Raw genomic sequence first — 14,841 nt, 5'->3', positions numbered from 1 at the left:
GTACATGGATCTGCATCTATAGGGCTGTAACCTGCAAGGCTACAGACCAGGTGCAGGAAAGTGGGATTAAAATGAGCGGCTAATTTCTTTTTTCTTTTGGGGCCAGCACAGGTATGATGGACTGAATGGCCTTTTTCTGCACCATAATCTCTCTATCGGTCTATGGCTGTAAGAAACTAGAGAATAGTGTAATGCGGGGATTAGTGCTGGGACTACTGTCATTCATAATTTATATTAAATTTGCAGTTGATATAAGATTGGGAGATATCGTTGACACTGAGAAAGAATGCTAGTCAAATGCAAAAATACATTATAAAACATGCAGACTGGTTAAATGGCAAATTAATATTAATGTCGATAAATGTGAGATGGGAAAATAAGATAGAAGAGCAAAGAAATATAGGGCTACAGCTGAACAAATCATTAAAAGCAGCACAGAGGTCAGAAAAGCTATTACAATATTGCTAACAAAGCGCTGGGATTTGTTTCTAGGGATATATAATCTAAAAGTAATGAAGAAATGTTAAATTTGAATAGGACCTTGGCCAGGTCACTCTTCGAGCATTGTGCAGAGTTCCAGTCTCCAAAGTAATGAAAAGACATGACTGCTTTCGCTGTCAGTTTAGAGCTGGACATAAATACAGCATGATCTTGTTCTCCAATGCATGCAACAACCCCAGCCTTATTATCAGCACAAATGAACCAACCTGCTCTCTAGCCCATGGGTTCAGTTTGCGACCAGAACATATCAGTGGTGGATAAGTTCACTTACCTCAGCAGTACACTTTGTCTAGCTGACACTAATAACAATGAGACATATGCAAGAATTGTCAAAGCAAGTGCAGCCTTTGAATATCAGTCTGGGAACAAATAGGAGTAACTCTGCCTACCTAACTGAAATCCATAGAACAATAGTCCTGCCTGCTCTGCTCAATGCATGCGAGGCATGTTCTGTGTACAAGCGTCATGTCAGGAAGCTCAACCACTTTTGCTTGATCTGTCTTCAGAAGCACCTGGAGATCAGATGGCAGAACAAAATACCAGACACTGAGCTGGCATGCCCAGCGCCCACACCATATTGAGGCAGTCATAACTGAGTTGCGCTGGCCATGTAGCCAGAATGCCTGACACTGGCTTAGCAAAGTATATTTTCTATGGAGAGTTTGAGTCCGGGGTGTGCTTTCATGGTGGTCAAAGGAAGCTTTACAAAGACACTCTGAAGGCATCACTTAGGAGTTTTAGTATCAACTTACAGTCCAGTGAGAAGCTCACCCAGGATTTCTGCACCTGGCACAACCAAATTAACAACAGTGCGGCCTCCTACAGAGGCAAGTGCTTATGAGAGGCAAAGAGAAAATGCAAGAGGCGAAAATCCCGCACTAGTAGCTCGTCACAAACCCAGTCCTCTGCGGTATCGTATCCTATCTGCAGCAGAATCATCCAAGCACAAATTGGTCTGAGCTGTCACTGACGTACCCACCAAAAAACTACCAACCACCCAGATGACGAACATGGTCATCTTTGCCTCAATGGATGACCAAGAAAAAAGTGAAAGGACATAGAAGCACAGGAGAAAGTGTAAAATAGATTTACTAGGATGCTAACAGAACTAAAAAGGCACAGGTTTGAACAGGTCGAGGACTTTTTCTTTAGAAAGGAGAAGGCTTAGAAGTGATCTGATTGAGGTCTTAAAAAAATGAATGGGTTGGCGAAGGTAAACATGGAGGAAATGTTTCCACCTGTGGGAAAATCTGAAACTAGGAACCTTAAATGTAAAGTAATAAATCCAATTGGGAAATAGAGTGCAATTTCTTTGCACCGAGAGCTCTTAGAATGTGGATCTCATTACGACAGCAAATGGTTAAAGTGAATATCTTTCATATTTTCAGACGGGAATTAGGCAAATACGTAAGAAAATGATAATAGATATACTGAAAGGCTGCGATCTGGGGTTATTGTAATGAAAGGAGGTTCATGTTGGGTGTAAACACCAACACAGGCTAGTTATGTCAAATGGCCTGTTCACACACTGTATATTCAATATAATCTCTGCAAAATTGCAGTTTGTGCCCAAGTTTATGATATGTGCTTTTGTCCCGCTGAGGTTTTACATCTGGATGCTAAAGAGAAACATCTCCCCATGTCTCCTGCTATAGGTGAACTGTGTTCGGAAAGGTATTTTTCAAGCTTGTCTGCCCAAATGTTTAGCTATGCTAGGAAAAGTACACCTCCCCAGGGATGGGAAGATAACCAAGGCTACATTGTTAAAAGGAATTTTGGACCAGAACTCGCATTATCATGTACACACTGACGCCACTGAATTTGAGAAACAATTGATTTAAGATATTAAATGATCAATTGTCTCCACATTTGACATTAGCAGCATTAGTAGGTGGAATCTTCTCACCTTAGAACTTGCTGGAACGCTGGAAGCATTTTCAGATCTGCAACCTGACTCACTGATTTGTGCACCCAGCTATTGCTCTTTCCCCAGAGCAACTACATATCACCCTGCCTCAGGGATCCACAGATAATTAAGGTGGGTGGGCTGAGTAATGTACCCATTCTATCAACGGAAGGATTTCCAATTAAAGGGAGTACAACTTGAGTTACAAAGGTTCACTGGTATTTAGGTTTCTGAGACTGCAGCAATCACAGGAATAGAGAGAAGGGCTGGGAAGGCTGTATGCCAGGTCTCCCAAACTTACCTGGAGGTACTGCTGCAGCATCTGAGGGGCTACAATGAGGTAAGCTCTCCCAAGGCCAGGCTGAAGCATTTAGAGGATGGGACATCACACCGGGATTTTAACCTGACTTCGATTTCTGGGACTTCTGAATCCCTAAGTTGCAGACCCTGCCTCTTCCTGGCTGGGACAATCCTGCCCATTACCTCCGAAGTTAAAGTATGAACTTCCCTGAAATAAATATTTTTCCTCGTGTTTCTCAATTGCAGTGCTCCTCCTGAACAGCACAGGTTCAGATGTGTTTCCTTCAAGGTATAAAATATTTACCCAAAAATCTGGCTCCGTTGTGTCAGTGAGGCACTGTCAGTGCAGTGAGTAACTGGCATGACTTTTTAAACAGGCACATTTCTTTCACTGAATAGATCAACATCTAGGGGTCATTACATTTTTACCTGATACCAATGCAGAGGTCATCTCGGGTGATAAAATCAGACAAGGAACTGTTGTATATGTGGGATTATAAGTTGTGCATTGTGTACATTTCGTTCAGACAGTCTTTGAAGCTCCCTAAATGTGAGGACCAGTGTATTACGTACAGGTGTTTTACAAAGACCAGAAGACATGATACCCCAACATGTTGGTAGTTTGAGACCTCCACAAAATGAAAGCGTTTTCCATGTAAATGACAGCACTGACTGGCAGATATTCTGAAGGAAAAGATGAGTACAGCCAAAGAGATCAGTGCATCTCTGGAAATTGCAGATGCATTGCCATTGATTTTTCTTCAGAAACTTATACAACACTGGATTTTCTTGATTTACGCAGCTGGTGGATAAGGCTTTGTGCATTCAGGAAAATAGTTGCTATGTGACTAGCTGGTCAGCTAGCTGACACTTGATTGCCTAGTTTATTTCAAAGAGTAAATTCAAAATATTTTCTACAAAATATTGACCAGGAACATGAAGTCCTTCACTCATTACTACTGAAATCTCTAAAGAGATACAGAGGCATGAAGAATCACCTACTTCTCTGAATGGCCAGGTAGAAACCCCCTGAGTTCTGGTGCCAGATGTTTAGGAGTATGGTCCAGGGTAAAACAATGAGGATTGCAGTGAGAAGGTTCCTTCGTCTTGGCATATTGTTGTGAACTCACAGTAGGAAAAGTGCCTCATTGCTTCATTCGTACCTTTCAATGTAAGAGAAAGGAAACATTACCAGAATTGATCTGAAAGGAGGAAACATTTGTATTTGAATGTGTACATTCAGTGATACGAAACATGGTGAAAATCCTAACTCTATATTTGCAAAAATGTAATTATAAACCTAAAACCTATGCCGTGCAATAATGTGTACAAAACTTTAGCGTGTTCAAATCAGATTTGTATGTATATTTTAAAGAAATAACTTGGATCGATATAGTACACTTCACAACCTCAGGACATTTCAAAATACTTAAATTAGGCACTTTTATAATGTTATCACTTTTGTAATATAGGAAAGTGCAACCATCCATTGACTCTGTCTACACTTCCCGCTGCTTTGGGAAAGCGGGCAAAGACCCCTCCCTGCCAGGTTAGTCTCTCTTCCATCGGGCAGAAGATACAAAAGTCTGAGAACATGCACTAACGGTTAAAGAAAAGCTTCTTCCCCGTTGTTACCAGACTCCTGCATAACCCTCTTATGGGCTGAACTGATCTCTTCACACATCTTCTCTTCTGTGTAGTACTACACTCTGTATGCTTCACCTGATGTCTGTGCCTATGTATTTATAATAATTATAATCTTTATTGTCACAGGTAGGCTTACATTAACACTGCAATGAAGTTACTGTAAAAAGTCCCTCGTCGCCACACTCCCGCAACCTGTTCGGGTACACAGAGGGAGAATTTAGAATGTCCAAATTATCTAACAGCACGTCTTTCAGGACTTGTGGGAGGAAACCGGAGCACCCGGAGTAAAACCCACGCAGACACGGGGAGAACGTGCAGACTCCGCACAGACAGTGACCCAAGCCGGGAATCGAACCTGGGACCCTGGAGCTGTGAAGCAACAATGCTAACCACTGTGCTACCGATACATTGATACATTGAATATACGATACATTGAATATGCATCGTATGTCCTATGTTTTTTCATGTATGGAACGATCTGTCTGGACTGTACACAGAACAATAATTTACCTGTACCTTGGTACACGTGACAATAAATCAAATCAAATCAAACAGCCAATTGGTAGACCATGATCTCCCATAAACTGCAATGAAATAATTCACCAGATCACCATTTCCTGATGCTGTTGAGGCTTTTGGCCAGGACACTGAGGAGAACCCACCTTCATTTCTTCTAATAGAGCCATGACAAGTCCTTTTGAAATGACAGATGAATCCTCAGTTTAAGTCTTATCCAAAAGATGGCTCCTCCAATGGTGAAGAATTCTGTTAATACTGCACTTAACTCTCACACTAGGTTATGTTCTCACCTTCCTGTGGCAGAACCTATTGGCACAAATTTCTATCTCAAAAGTGTGAATGCCGCTGAGTGTTAACACATTTATTTGAAAAGGAAAGGGCTAAGGCCTCTGATGAGGAGGTATTGAGGTCCAGTGCACTGTATGCCTGCCTCTGAGCCAAAATCTTTGGGTGCAAGTTCCACTCCAGGGGCAAAATTCTCCGTTATCGGCGGAAAGTCCGCCGATCGGCGCAAAAAACGGCGCAAATCCGACTTGCGTCACGTCGGAAAAATGGGTCGATAGTCTCCGGCCCGAAATGGGCTAGCAGCGACGTAACGGGATCCGCGCTTGCGCAGTGGTTCACGCCATGCAGCGTCATACGCGCTGCACGGCGTGACGGCTCATAAGGCCGCGCTGCTCCCCCCCACCCGACCGGAACACCCGACCGCAACACCCGACTGGATGGCTGGCCGTCGCTCAGCCCCGAGGTTTGAGTCACGCGATGTGGAGGCGCTCCTGGACGCGGTGGAGCAGAGGAGGGACGCCCTGTATCCCGGGCACGGCCGCAGAGTTGCCCCACGCCACAGCCGGCGTCTGTGGAGGGAAGTGGCAGCGGCCGTCACCGCTGTGGCCCTGACACCACGGACAGGCACCCAGTGCCACAAGAAGGTGAACGACCTCGTCAGAGCAGGCAGGGTGAGCCTCCCCCATATCCCCCCTCCCCATATCCCCCCCTCCCCCATATCCCCCATATCCCCCCTCCCCATATCCCCCCCTCCCCCATATCCCCCCTCCCCCATATCCCCCCTCCCCCATATCCCCCATATCCTCCCTCCCCCATAACCCCCAGATCCCCCCTCCCCCAGATCCCCCATATCCCCAAGTGAATCCAGCCCTAACCTTAACCTCTGCAATGCACGCGCAACCGATGGCGTGCATTCATATACCTGCCTAACACTGTTGCCTTTTACCCCTGCCCCCCCCCAGGAGAAGCGCGCACACAACAATAGGGAGCATGTGAGGACTGGAGGAGGGCCCGCTGATGAGAGGCCACTGACCGTACACGAGGAAAGGGCCCAGGAACTGGCTGGCGGACCTGAGGACCGGGAGGTTGCTGATGCAGAGGTCGGGGGCGTACTAGCGAGTGAGCCACCGACAACCCGTCCCCATATCCCCCCTCCCCTATATCCCCCTCCCCCGTATCACCTGATCACTGCCTGATGTCTAACCATGCATGCTTCATTGTGTATCGCAGGACCAAACGTCCAGGCACCCAACCCCGCAGATGCAGACCGCCCGCAGGATGCCCCTCGGAGACCACAGGAGACGGAGAGACCCGCACCCTCCAGCATGCGACGCCTGCAGGATGCCCCTCGGAGACCACAGGAGACGGAGAGACCCGCACCCTCCAGCATGCGACGCCCGCAGGATGCCCCTCGGAGACCACAGGAGACGGAGAGACCCGCACCCTCCAGCATGCGACGTCCGCAGGATGCCCCTCGGAGACCACGGGAGACGGAGAGACCCGCACCCTCCAGCATGCGACGCCCGCAGGATGCCCCTCGCACACCACGGGAGACGGAGAGACCTGGAGCAACAGGGAGACGACACCCCCGTCACGTGCGGGAGCGACCACCCAGCGATGAGGGGGGCAGCCACAGGCCCCCGTCACACCCGAGCCAGGAGACCACTACCCAGGACACCACTACCCAGGACACCACTACCCAGGACACCCCTACCCGGGACAGCACTACCCAGGACACCCCTACCCGGGACAGCACTACCCAGGAAGACGAAATACCAGACAGTGAGTCAGAGTGGATGGGTGGAGACGAACCCCCACCCCAAAGTGCCATGGAGTCAGAGTGGGACGAAGAGCACGACACAACGCCACTGCTGTCACCAACACCCTCCACCATCGCAGAAACACTCACCACGGTTGGGCACTTTAGTGATGAGGCGTCTGGTACACTCACTGGTGCGCACAACACAGCCGTCCCGGTACAGCAGGTGGAGGTAGGAGCAGCAGAGGGACCGGGCGGTCGGAGGGCAGCACAGCCCAAGCGAACATCTGCCGCCCAGATGGATCCCGGGTTCCTGCAGTTACCACACCCACACATAGATCCGATGCAACCACCGACCCGGAGACGAGCGAAGAGGGTGACGGGCGGCTTGCGGCGGCTGCGGTCGCAGGTGGAGGAGTCCACCCGCGTCCAGGAGCTGGGAGTGGTGCCGGTCATGCGTGCCACCCAGGCTGACACCGCACGGGTGGCGTCCGCGGTGGAGGCAATGGGTGCGACGGTGTCAGACATGGGGAACGGTTTGCGAGGCCTGGGGCCTTCCGTGCAGGCGGCGTCTGCGGCCCAGGAAATGGCTGCCCTCTCACAGGAGGCCATGAGCCAGTGCCAGCGCCAGTTGGCAGAGGCGCTCAACGCCATAGCCCAGTCTCTGCAGGCCATGGCCCAGTCTCAGCAGGCCATGGCCCAGTCTCAGCAGGCCATGGCCCAGTCTCTGCAGGCCATCGCTGAGGGCATCGGCGCCAGTGGCCATGTGCGAGCCGGTGTCGCACTGTCACAGACAGGGTTTGCCAACACCCTGGGCTCCATGGCTGCAAACCTGCAGACCCCTGTCGATACCAGCACGGGCCTCCAGGACTGACAGCGCCAGATGTCGGGGGGGCGTCGGATGGCCAGTCCGTTCGCATCCCCCACCCATGTAGAGGCCTGGGGGCCATCGGGCACCCCGATGGAGGAGGAGGTGCTGTGGTCCGTCCCGGCTCCCTCTGTAGGGGAGGTCCCGGTACACCGCGACACCTCGGACTCCCCCCCTTCCGTCCCAGGTGCATCGGGTGGGCAACGGGCAGGACAGGCTGGCAGCTCGCCATCCCAGTCGCCCGGGCCGCAGCCTGGCCCATCTAGGCCAGGACGCCCCAGGAAACGGCCGCCAAAGGGATCCAGTGTCAGAGGGCAGGAATCACAGGAGTCCACCTCCAGTTCTGCTGTACCGTCTGGGGAACCACGTAGACGTAGTCAAAGGGCCCGTAAGGCCAAACAATTAGACACTGAGTAAGTTGGCACGGGTGCAGGGCACAGATGAGCTTTAGGGGCTAGGGCACGTGCATGAACTCCTTTCGTTATTAAAGTGAATGTTACACCTACAGAAGCTGCCTTTGTGCTCTGTCCAAAGTGTGCGGGGGTGTCATGTACGTTGAGCGCAAGTGTGTGTGTGAGGGGTGGTCTTACCTCAGCCCCAGGTGAGTCTGCCCCCTTCCCCCTGGGCCGCCATCAACATCCCCCGGGCAGAGGACGGGACCGTGCGCTGCAGTGTCACAGCCGCATGCAGGGATGGTCCGGGTGGATGGTGGTACTGTGGCCATGGGTCAGACATAGTCCAACGATGTAGAGCCAGGAGCTCATCGCAGGGCGGGTTGTCATCATCCTCCATGGCCTGCGATAGACACGCGTCCACCCGCAACTGTGTGAGCCCGGCCCGTTGTGCCGCAGGTGGATCGGCAATGGGGGGGGGGGGGGGGGGGTGGTGTGCATGCGGGTGGGGTGGGTGGGGAGGGGGGTGAGGGTGCTGGGTGGGTGGATGGGTGGGGGGTGTGGGTGGTCGGCTGTTGCCATGGTGTGCGGTCTGTGGCCATACTACCCGATTCCCACGCCCATCTAGTCAGTGAAGCGGGCGTCTATCAGTCTGTCCCGTGCCCGCTGGGCCAGCCGGTAACGGTGGACAGCCACCCGCCTGTGTCTACCCCGTCTGCCCTGACCATTGCCCCCATCCCCCTCATCTGGGGAGGACTGGGCCTCTTCCTGCTGCTCCTCCACTCCGCCCTCCTCTGCCTGCGGCACATCGCCCCTCTGCTGGGCTATGTTGTGCAGGACGCAGCACACCACAATGATGCGGCCGACCCTATCTGACCGATACTGGAGGGCGCCCCCAGAGAGGTCCAGGCACCTGAAACGCATCTTCAGCATGCCAAAGCACCTCTCGATCACTCCCCTTGTCGCTACATGGGCATCATTGTAGCGGTTCTCCGCCTCATTGCGTGGCCTCCGTATAGGCGTCATCAGCCACGATCGCAATGGGTAGCCCCTGTCGCCCAGCAACCAGCCCCTCAGCCGGGGATGGCGTCCCTCGTACATGCCGGGGATGGATGACCGCGACAACACGAATGAGTCGTGTACACTGCCTGGGTGACGGGCGCAGACGTGCAGGATCATCATGCCGTGGTCGCAGACCACCTGTACGTTCATCGAATAGGTCCCCTTCCTATTAGTGAACACGGCCCTGTTATCTGCAGGTGGCCACACGGCGACGTGCATCCCATCGATCGCGCCCTGGACCATGGGGAACCCGGCAACGGCAGAGAAGCCCACGGCCCGGGCATCTTGGCTGGCCCGGTCCACGGGGAAGCGGGTGTAGCGGTGCGCCATGGCATATAGGGCATCTGTCACTGCCCGGATGCACCGATGTCTGCGATATGCCGGACAGGTCCCCACTCGGTGCCTGGAATGACCCCGTTGCATAAAAGTTCAGGGCCACCGTAACCTTGACGGACATGGGGAGAGGGTGTCCCCCGCCAGTGCCACGCGGTGACAGGTGTGCCAGCAGGCGGCAGATGTGTGCCACGGTTTCCCGGCTCATCCTGCATTCCCGGTCCGTGAGGTCCTGGTATGACTGCTGGGGCCGGTACACACGGGGCGCCCTCGGGTGCCTCCGTTGCCGTGGGGCCGCGACGTCCTACTCCCCCTCCTCGTCCTGTCGGTCAGGTGTCCCTCCAGCCTGGGCGGCTGCCGCCTGCCCCTCTGCGTGCCACCTCTCTGGCACGCTCCTCCTCCTCCTCCTCATCCAGGGCAACATAGACATGAGCGGCTGCCACCACGGCGGCCAACATCGCTGGATGATCTGAAAACATGACGGCCTGGTGGGGGGGAGGGGAACGACGACATGTCATCATTGCCCATATCCCCTCCTCCCCCCAGCCAGGTGGTATGGACCGCATGGGTCCAACTGTTGGAGGCTGGCACCTGGCCAGGTGGACCAACTCACTTGCCCTCCCATCCCCCTCCTCGGCACGGACCCCCCCCCCAACCTCCACCTCAGCACGGACCCCCCCCCCCAACCCCCAACCTCCACCCCGGCACGGACCCCCCCCCAACCTCCACCCCAGCACGGACCCCCCCAACCTCCACCCCAGCACGGACCCCCCCCCAACCTCCACCCCAGCACGGACCCCCCCCCAACCTCCACCCGAGAACGGACCCCCCCCCAACCTCCACCCCGGCACAGACCCCCCCCAACCTCCACCCCAGCACGGACCCCCCCCAACCCCCAACCTCCACCCCGGCACGGACCCCCCCCCCCAACCTCCACCCCGGCACGGACCCCCCCCAACCTCCACCCCAGCACGGACCCCCACCCAACCCCCAACCTCCACCCCGGCACGGACCCCCTCCCAGCACTCCCCCGGAGCCCAGCCTACTCTAACCCCCCCCCGCCGCACACACACAACCCGAGACACACCTCTCCTCACGCAATCAGACTGCGGCCACGCCATTTCCTGCCCAGAGCCAACCCCCCAGGCCGTCACTCACCTCCACGCTGGTCGGCGTGAGCCTGGAGCACCGGGTCACGCCGATGAAAAGGAGGTTTGATTCACGTCGACGTGAACGGTCATCACGTCGACGGGACTTCGGCCCATCCGGAAGGGAGAATATCGGCAGGCCGAAAATCGGCTGCCTTGCGCAGACCCGTGACATTCTCCGCGGCAGCGGCGCCATTAACGCCCCGCCGACTTTTCTCCCTTCGGAGACTTCGGCAACCGGCGGGGGCGGGATTCACGGCGGCCAACGGCCATTCTCCGACCCTCTGGGGGGTCGGAGAATGACGCCCCAGGTCTTGATGGTCGAGGAAAGTGCATTGATAACATGGCCAAATAGGTCAAGTACCAACTAATACATCCTTCCAGCATAAACCAATGGCAAGTGGGAAGAGTGGGAGAGATTCCTGGTCAGCCATGTGATGGAAAGAAATTGGAGCTTCTACCATCACTCTCCATAGTTCCAGGCTACAACATTCATGTAAAAGAATATGTTTTCATAGCAACTCTGACTCTTTGTGAGACCGGTTAGCTCAGTTGATGGACGGTTGGTGTGGATCAGATTGGTGCCAACAGCATGGGCTTCAATCCCTACTCCGGCTGAGGTGGATTCGGGTCCTGTGTCCATGCACTACCCATGGTGGAGATTGTGACGCTGCGTGTTGAACATGCCTTTGAGCGGAGAACTCAAGAAGGAGATTGCCTCTGTAAAGATTACAGACAAGGTAATGAGATGTGATCATACATTATCACCAGTTTATATCAGTCCTTTCTGTGAGGAGAGTTACCCGATTACTTTTATCATCAATACTGTTCAACACGGTCAAATTGACAGAATTGCTCGGTTTTAGAAAATGGTAATAGTTAGTAATGGTGAATATTACAACCCTGGAACTTATCAGGTACTAAATTAACATAAAATAACCCATCAAACAGTACTTCAGTTGAGTAAGTTACAAACTGCGAACCTATCTGTGAATTCAGATACTACGCTCAGATCATTCAAATATTACTCACATCATTCATTTTGTTTCATACCAACAATTGTAATATTCCAATGCGTCCCTGATGGAACTGATTCATATGACTTAACTGCATCATGTCCATTAATTATCTACACTGTACGTTACACTGCACTTTATACTGTATTTTACACTGCACTTTACATCTGATAAACTCAACACATACACCACACACTACTCACATGCACAACTCAGACACTACTTACACATGCACAACACACACTACTCACACATGCACAACACACACTACTCACACATGCACAATACACACTACTCACACATGCACAACACACATACTCACACATGCACAACACACACTAGTCACACATGCACTGCACACACTAGTCACACATGCACAGCACATACATGCATAACACACACACTACTCACACATGCACAATGCACACACTACTCACACATGCACATGCAACATTCACACGCACACATACACAACACATCTGTCTCATATCAGTTGCCAATTCCAGAGACACGATCAAACTGAAGAGGAATTGTGAACTGCAAAGGTATCAAATTCCACTGGATTCTTCACTGCTGGGGCTTTCAGTGGACCATCCACCTTCTTAGCGGGCATCAAAACCATTCAAGGTCGTATTGATATGTCGGGTGAAATTTCAGGAATAGCCTGGGCTCGGACTTCCTCTATTCCAGGCCGAAACTTCAGCATAACCAAATGGAGCAGAAACCTAGTGGATCCAGTGCAATCCCAGTCCTGAAAATCACTCGCTGAGATTTTTACTGTTACTCTTCCTGTTCCATCTAAGATCCTGGTCACGTTCACTCACCACAGTTCTGATAGTGTCAGTGATCTACCCATCAGTACCACAGTAACCACAGAACCCTCTGAACACCTTCTCCTTCAGCATTGAGAGGTATTGGGTGAGATTATCCGGTCCGCCAGCCACGTGTATGTTGGTGGCGCGCCATTTGCTGGCGGGGATGTGCTGCCTGTCAATGGGATTTCCCATTGTGACCACCCCAAGCTGATGCAAAACCCACTGGCGAGGATGCGCTGCCAGCGGGAAAGTGAATCACAATGATCTGAGAATACCAGCCATTGATACAATTGATAAAACAACAAAAATGTTTGAGGGATTAAGGCCAATTTTGTTTCATTAATAGCATTTTCAGACTTACAGAGCACAATGCAAAAATAACAGTAACATGGGATGTTGGTGTTTGAAAGTAAAATCAGCGACAAAAAAGAAATCAAACTAAGATTGAATAAATGGTGCTACTGAACAGTGATTTGAAATAAAAACCAAAAGAGTGAAAAGATACTCAAGAAGGTACAGATTATAGAAATCGATGGAATGGAGATAAAGAATATCCTAAAACTGTTAAACATGTTTGAAATGAATGTTTAGTTACAATATTAAGATTACTGACATGAAATAATAGTTAAGTACCTCAGAATTGTTCATTGCCTAAAGAATTGTTTTGATAGTAAATAAGGAGAGACTATTTCCAGTAACCAGAAGACAAGGTTTTAGATAATTGATAATGTAGCCTGGTGACATGACAGGTTTTTTTCTTATGCAGTGAGTTGTGATCTGCAATGTGCCAATATGAGCAGATTAAATATTAACTTCCAAAAGCGAATTGGATAGATCCTTAAAGAGGAATAAAATGAAAAATAATGGGAAAATAGCAAAGGGGTGGGACCTTTTCAAAGACCTGAGGCAGGATTCCCTGCCCTGCCACACTAGACGCGACCCCGCCGGTGGCGGGATTCTCCATCTCACCAGCCGGCTAATGTGGTTATCCCATTATGGGCAGCTCCACACTGTCGGGAAATCTCCGGGCGTGGGTGCGCTGCTGGCGCAATGGAGAATCCCGAAAGTAGAGCGTCCAGCCCCTGGTGTAGATATGAGGTGGAATACTCCATTCTTCGATGCCGATTTCGAAATCGGCGATCGATGGAGAATCCCTTTTTACGATGGAATTGGGGGTGGCGCCCTGTTTTCGGATGCTCCACCCCCTCCAAAACGGCAGGAGGAGGCACCGCATGTTGTTGTGACGGCCTCAGGATGTTACCTGAAGGCCCTCCCCGATGCTCCGCCACCGATGGGCTGAGTTCCTCATCGCGCCGGGTATGTGTGGTCTCAGCGGTCGGGAACCCGGCGTAGCGGCTGCGGTCTGTGTCCAGCGCTGCCATCAGTCAGGCGGAAGCTGTGCTGCTGGCTGGGGAGACACTATCTGGCAGGTCGGGTCTGTGCACGTCTGGCGCCATGTTGTACAGCGCGACCGCTTCAGGTCATCGTCGTGCGCATGCACGGCCACGGACCCGGCAATTCTCCAGGCGTTTATATCGGGAAGGCCGTGCGGTTTATGCGGCGCGGCTGCTAGCCCCTCACCGGTCGGAGGATCAGTGCTGGGCCACGGTGATTTTTCCCACGTAAAACGCCACGGATCCTCCGGGCATAGTCTGGAAATTGGAGAATCCAGCCCTTGATAGACCATAAGGCCTTCGTCTGTGCTATTTGATTCTATAATTCAAAGCTTATTATTAAGCAGAAAATTACAATACACACAAGGTATATATATAATGTAAATAAATTTAATTCCAAGCCAATATATTTTTCCCAGGCAAGTAACTCTTTAAAGATTTACACCTGATATAAAAAGACTGCCTTTGGTGCTTGTTGCAATGCCATTGGTGCAGCCATTGATATAAGACCATAAGACCATAAGACATAGGAGCGGAAGTAAGGCCATTCATCCCATCGAGTCCACTCCACCATTCAATCATGGCTGATTTCAACTCCATTTACCCGCTCTCTCTCCATAGCCCTTAATTCCTCGAGAAATCAAAAATTTATCAACTTCTGTCTTAAAGACACTCAACGTCCCGGCCTCCACCGCCCTCTGTGGCAATGAATTCCACAGACCCACCACTCTCTGGCTGAAGAAATTTCTCCTCATCTCTGTTCTAAAGTGACTCCCTTTTATTCTAAGGCTGTGCCCCCGGGTCCTAGTCTCCCCTGCTAATGGAAACAACTTCCCTACATTCATCCTATCTAAGCCATTCATTATCTTGTAAGTTTCTATTAGATCTCCCCTCAA

General features: G+C 51.5%; 1 protein-coding gene across 4 annotated transcripts in view; it reads right to left on the bottom strand.

Moving 5' to 3' along the window:
- Nucleotides 1-14,841, bottom strand: part of LOC140428050 (galactosylgalactosylxylosylprotein 3-beta-glucuronosyltransferase 1-like) — a 185,179-nt gene that overhangs the window by 66,778 nt on the left and 103,560 nt on the right. For 3 of the 4 annotated variants that reach the window (XR_011948686.1, XM_072514046.1, XM_072514049.1), the window contains exon 2: nucleotides 3,710-3,870. The exons of the other annotated variant lie outside the window; for it this stretch is intronic. Coding sequence is in view for 2 of the 3 variants with exons in the window: in XM_072514046.1 (XP_072370147.1) it covers nucleotides 3,710-3,821 (112 nt within the window). In the remaining variant the exon portion in view is untranslated. The remainder of the gene's footprint in view (nucleotides 1-3,709; nucleotides 3,871-14,841) is intronic. 4 annotated transcript variants of the gene reach the window in all.

The sequence above is a fragment of the Scyliorhinus torazame genome, chromosome 8, assembly GCF_047496885.1.
Source record: "Scyliorhinus torazame isolate Kashiwa2021f chromosome 8, sScyTor2.1, whole genome shotgun sequence".
Taxonomy (NCBI): Eukaryota; Metazoa; Chordata; class Chondrichthyes; order Carcharhiniformes; family Scyliorhinidae; genus Scyliorhinus; species Scyliorhinus torazame.
The sequence above is the reverse complement of the archived record's forward strand: the minus strand, read 5'-3'. Positions and strand labels throughout refer to the sequence as shown.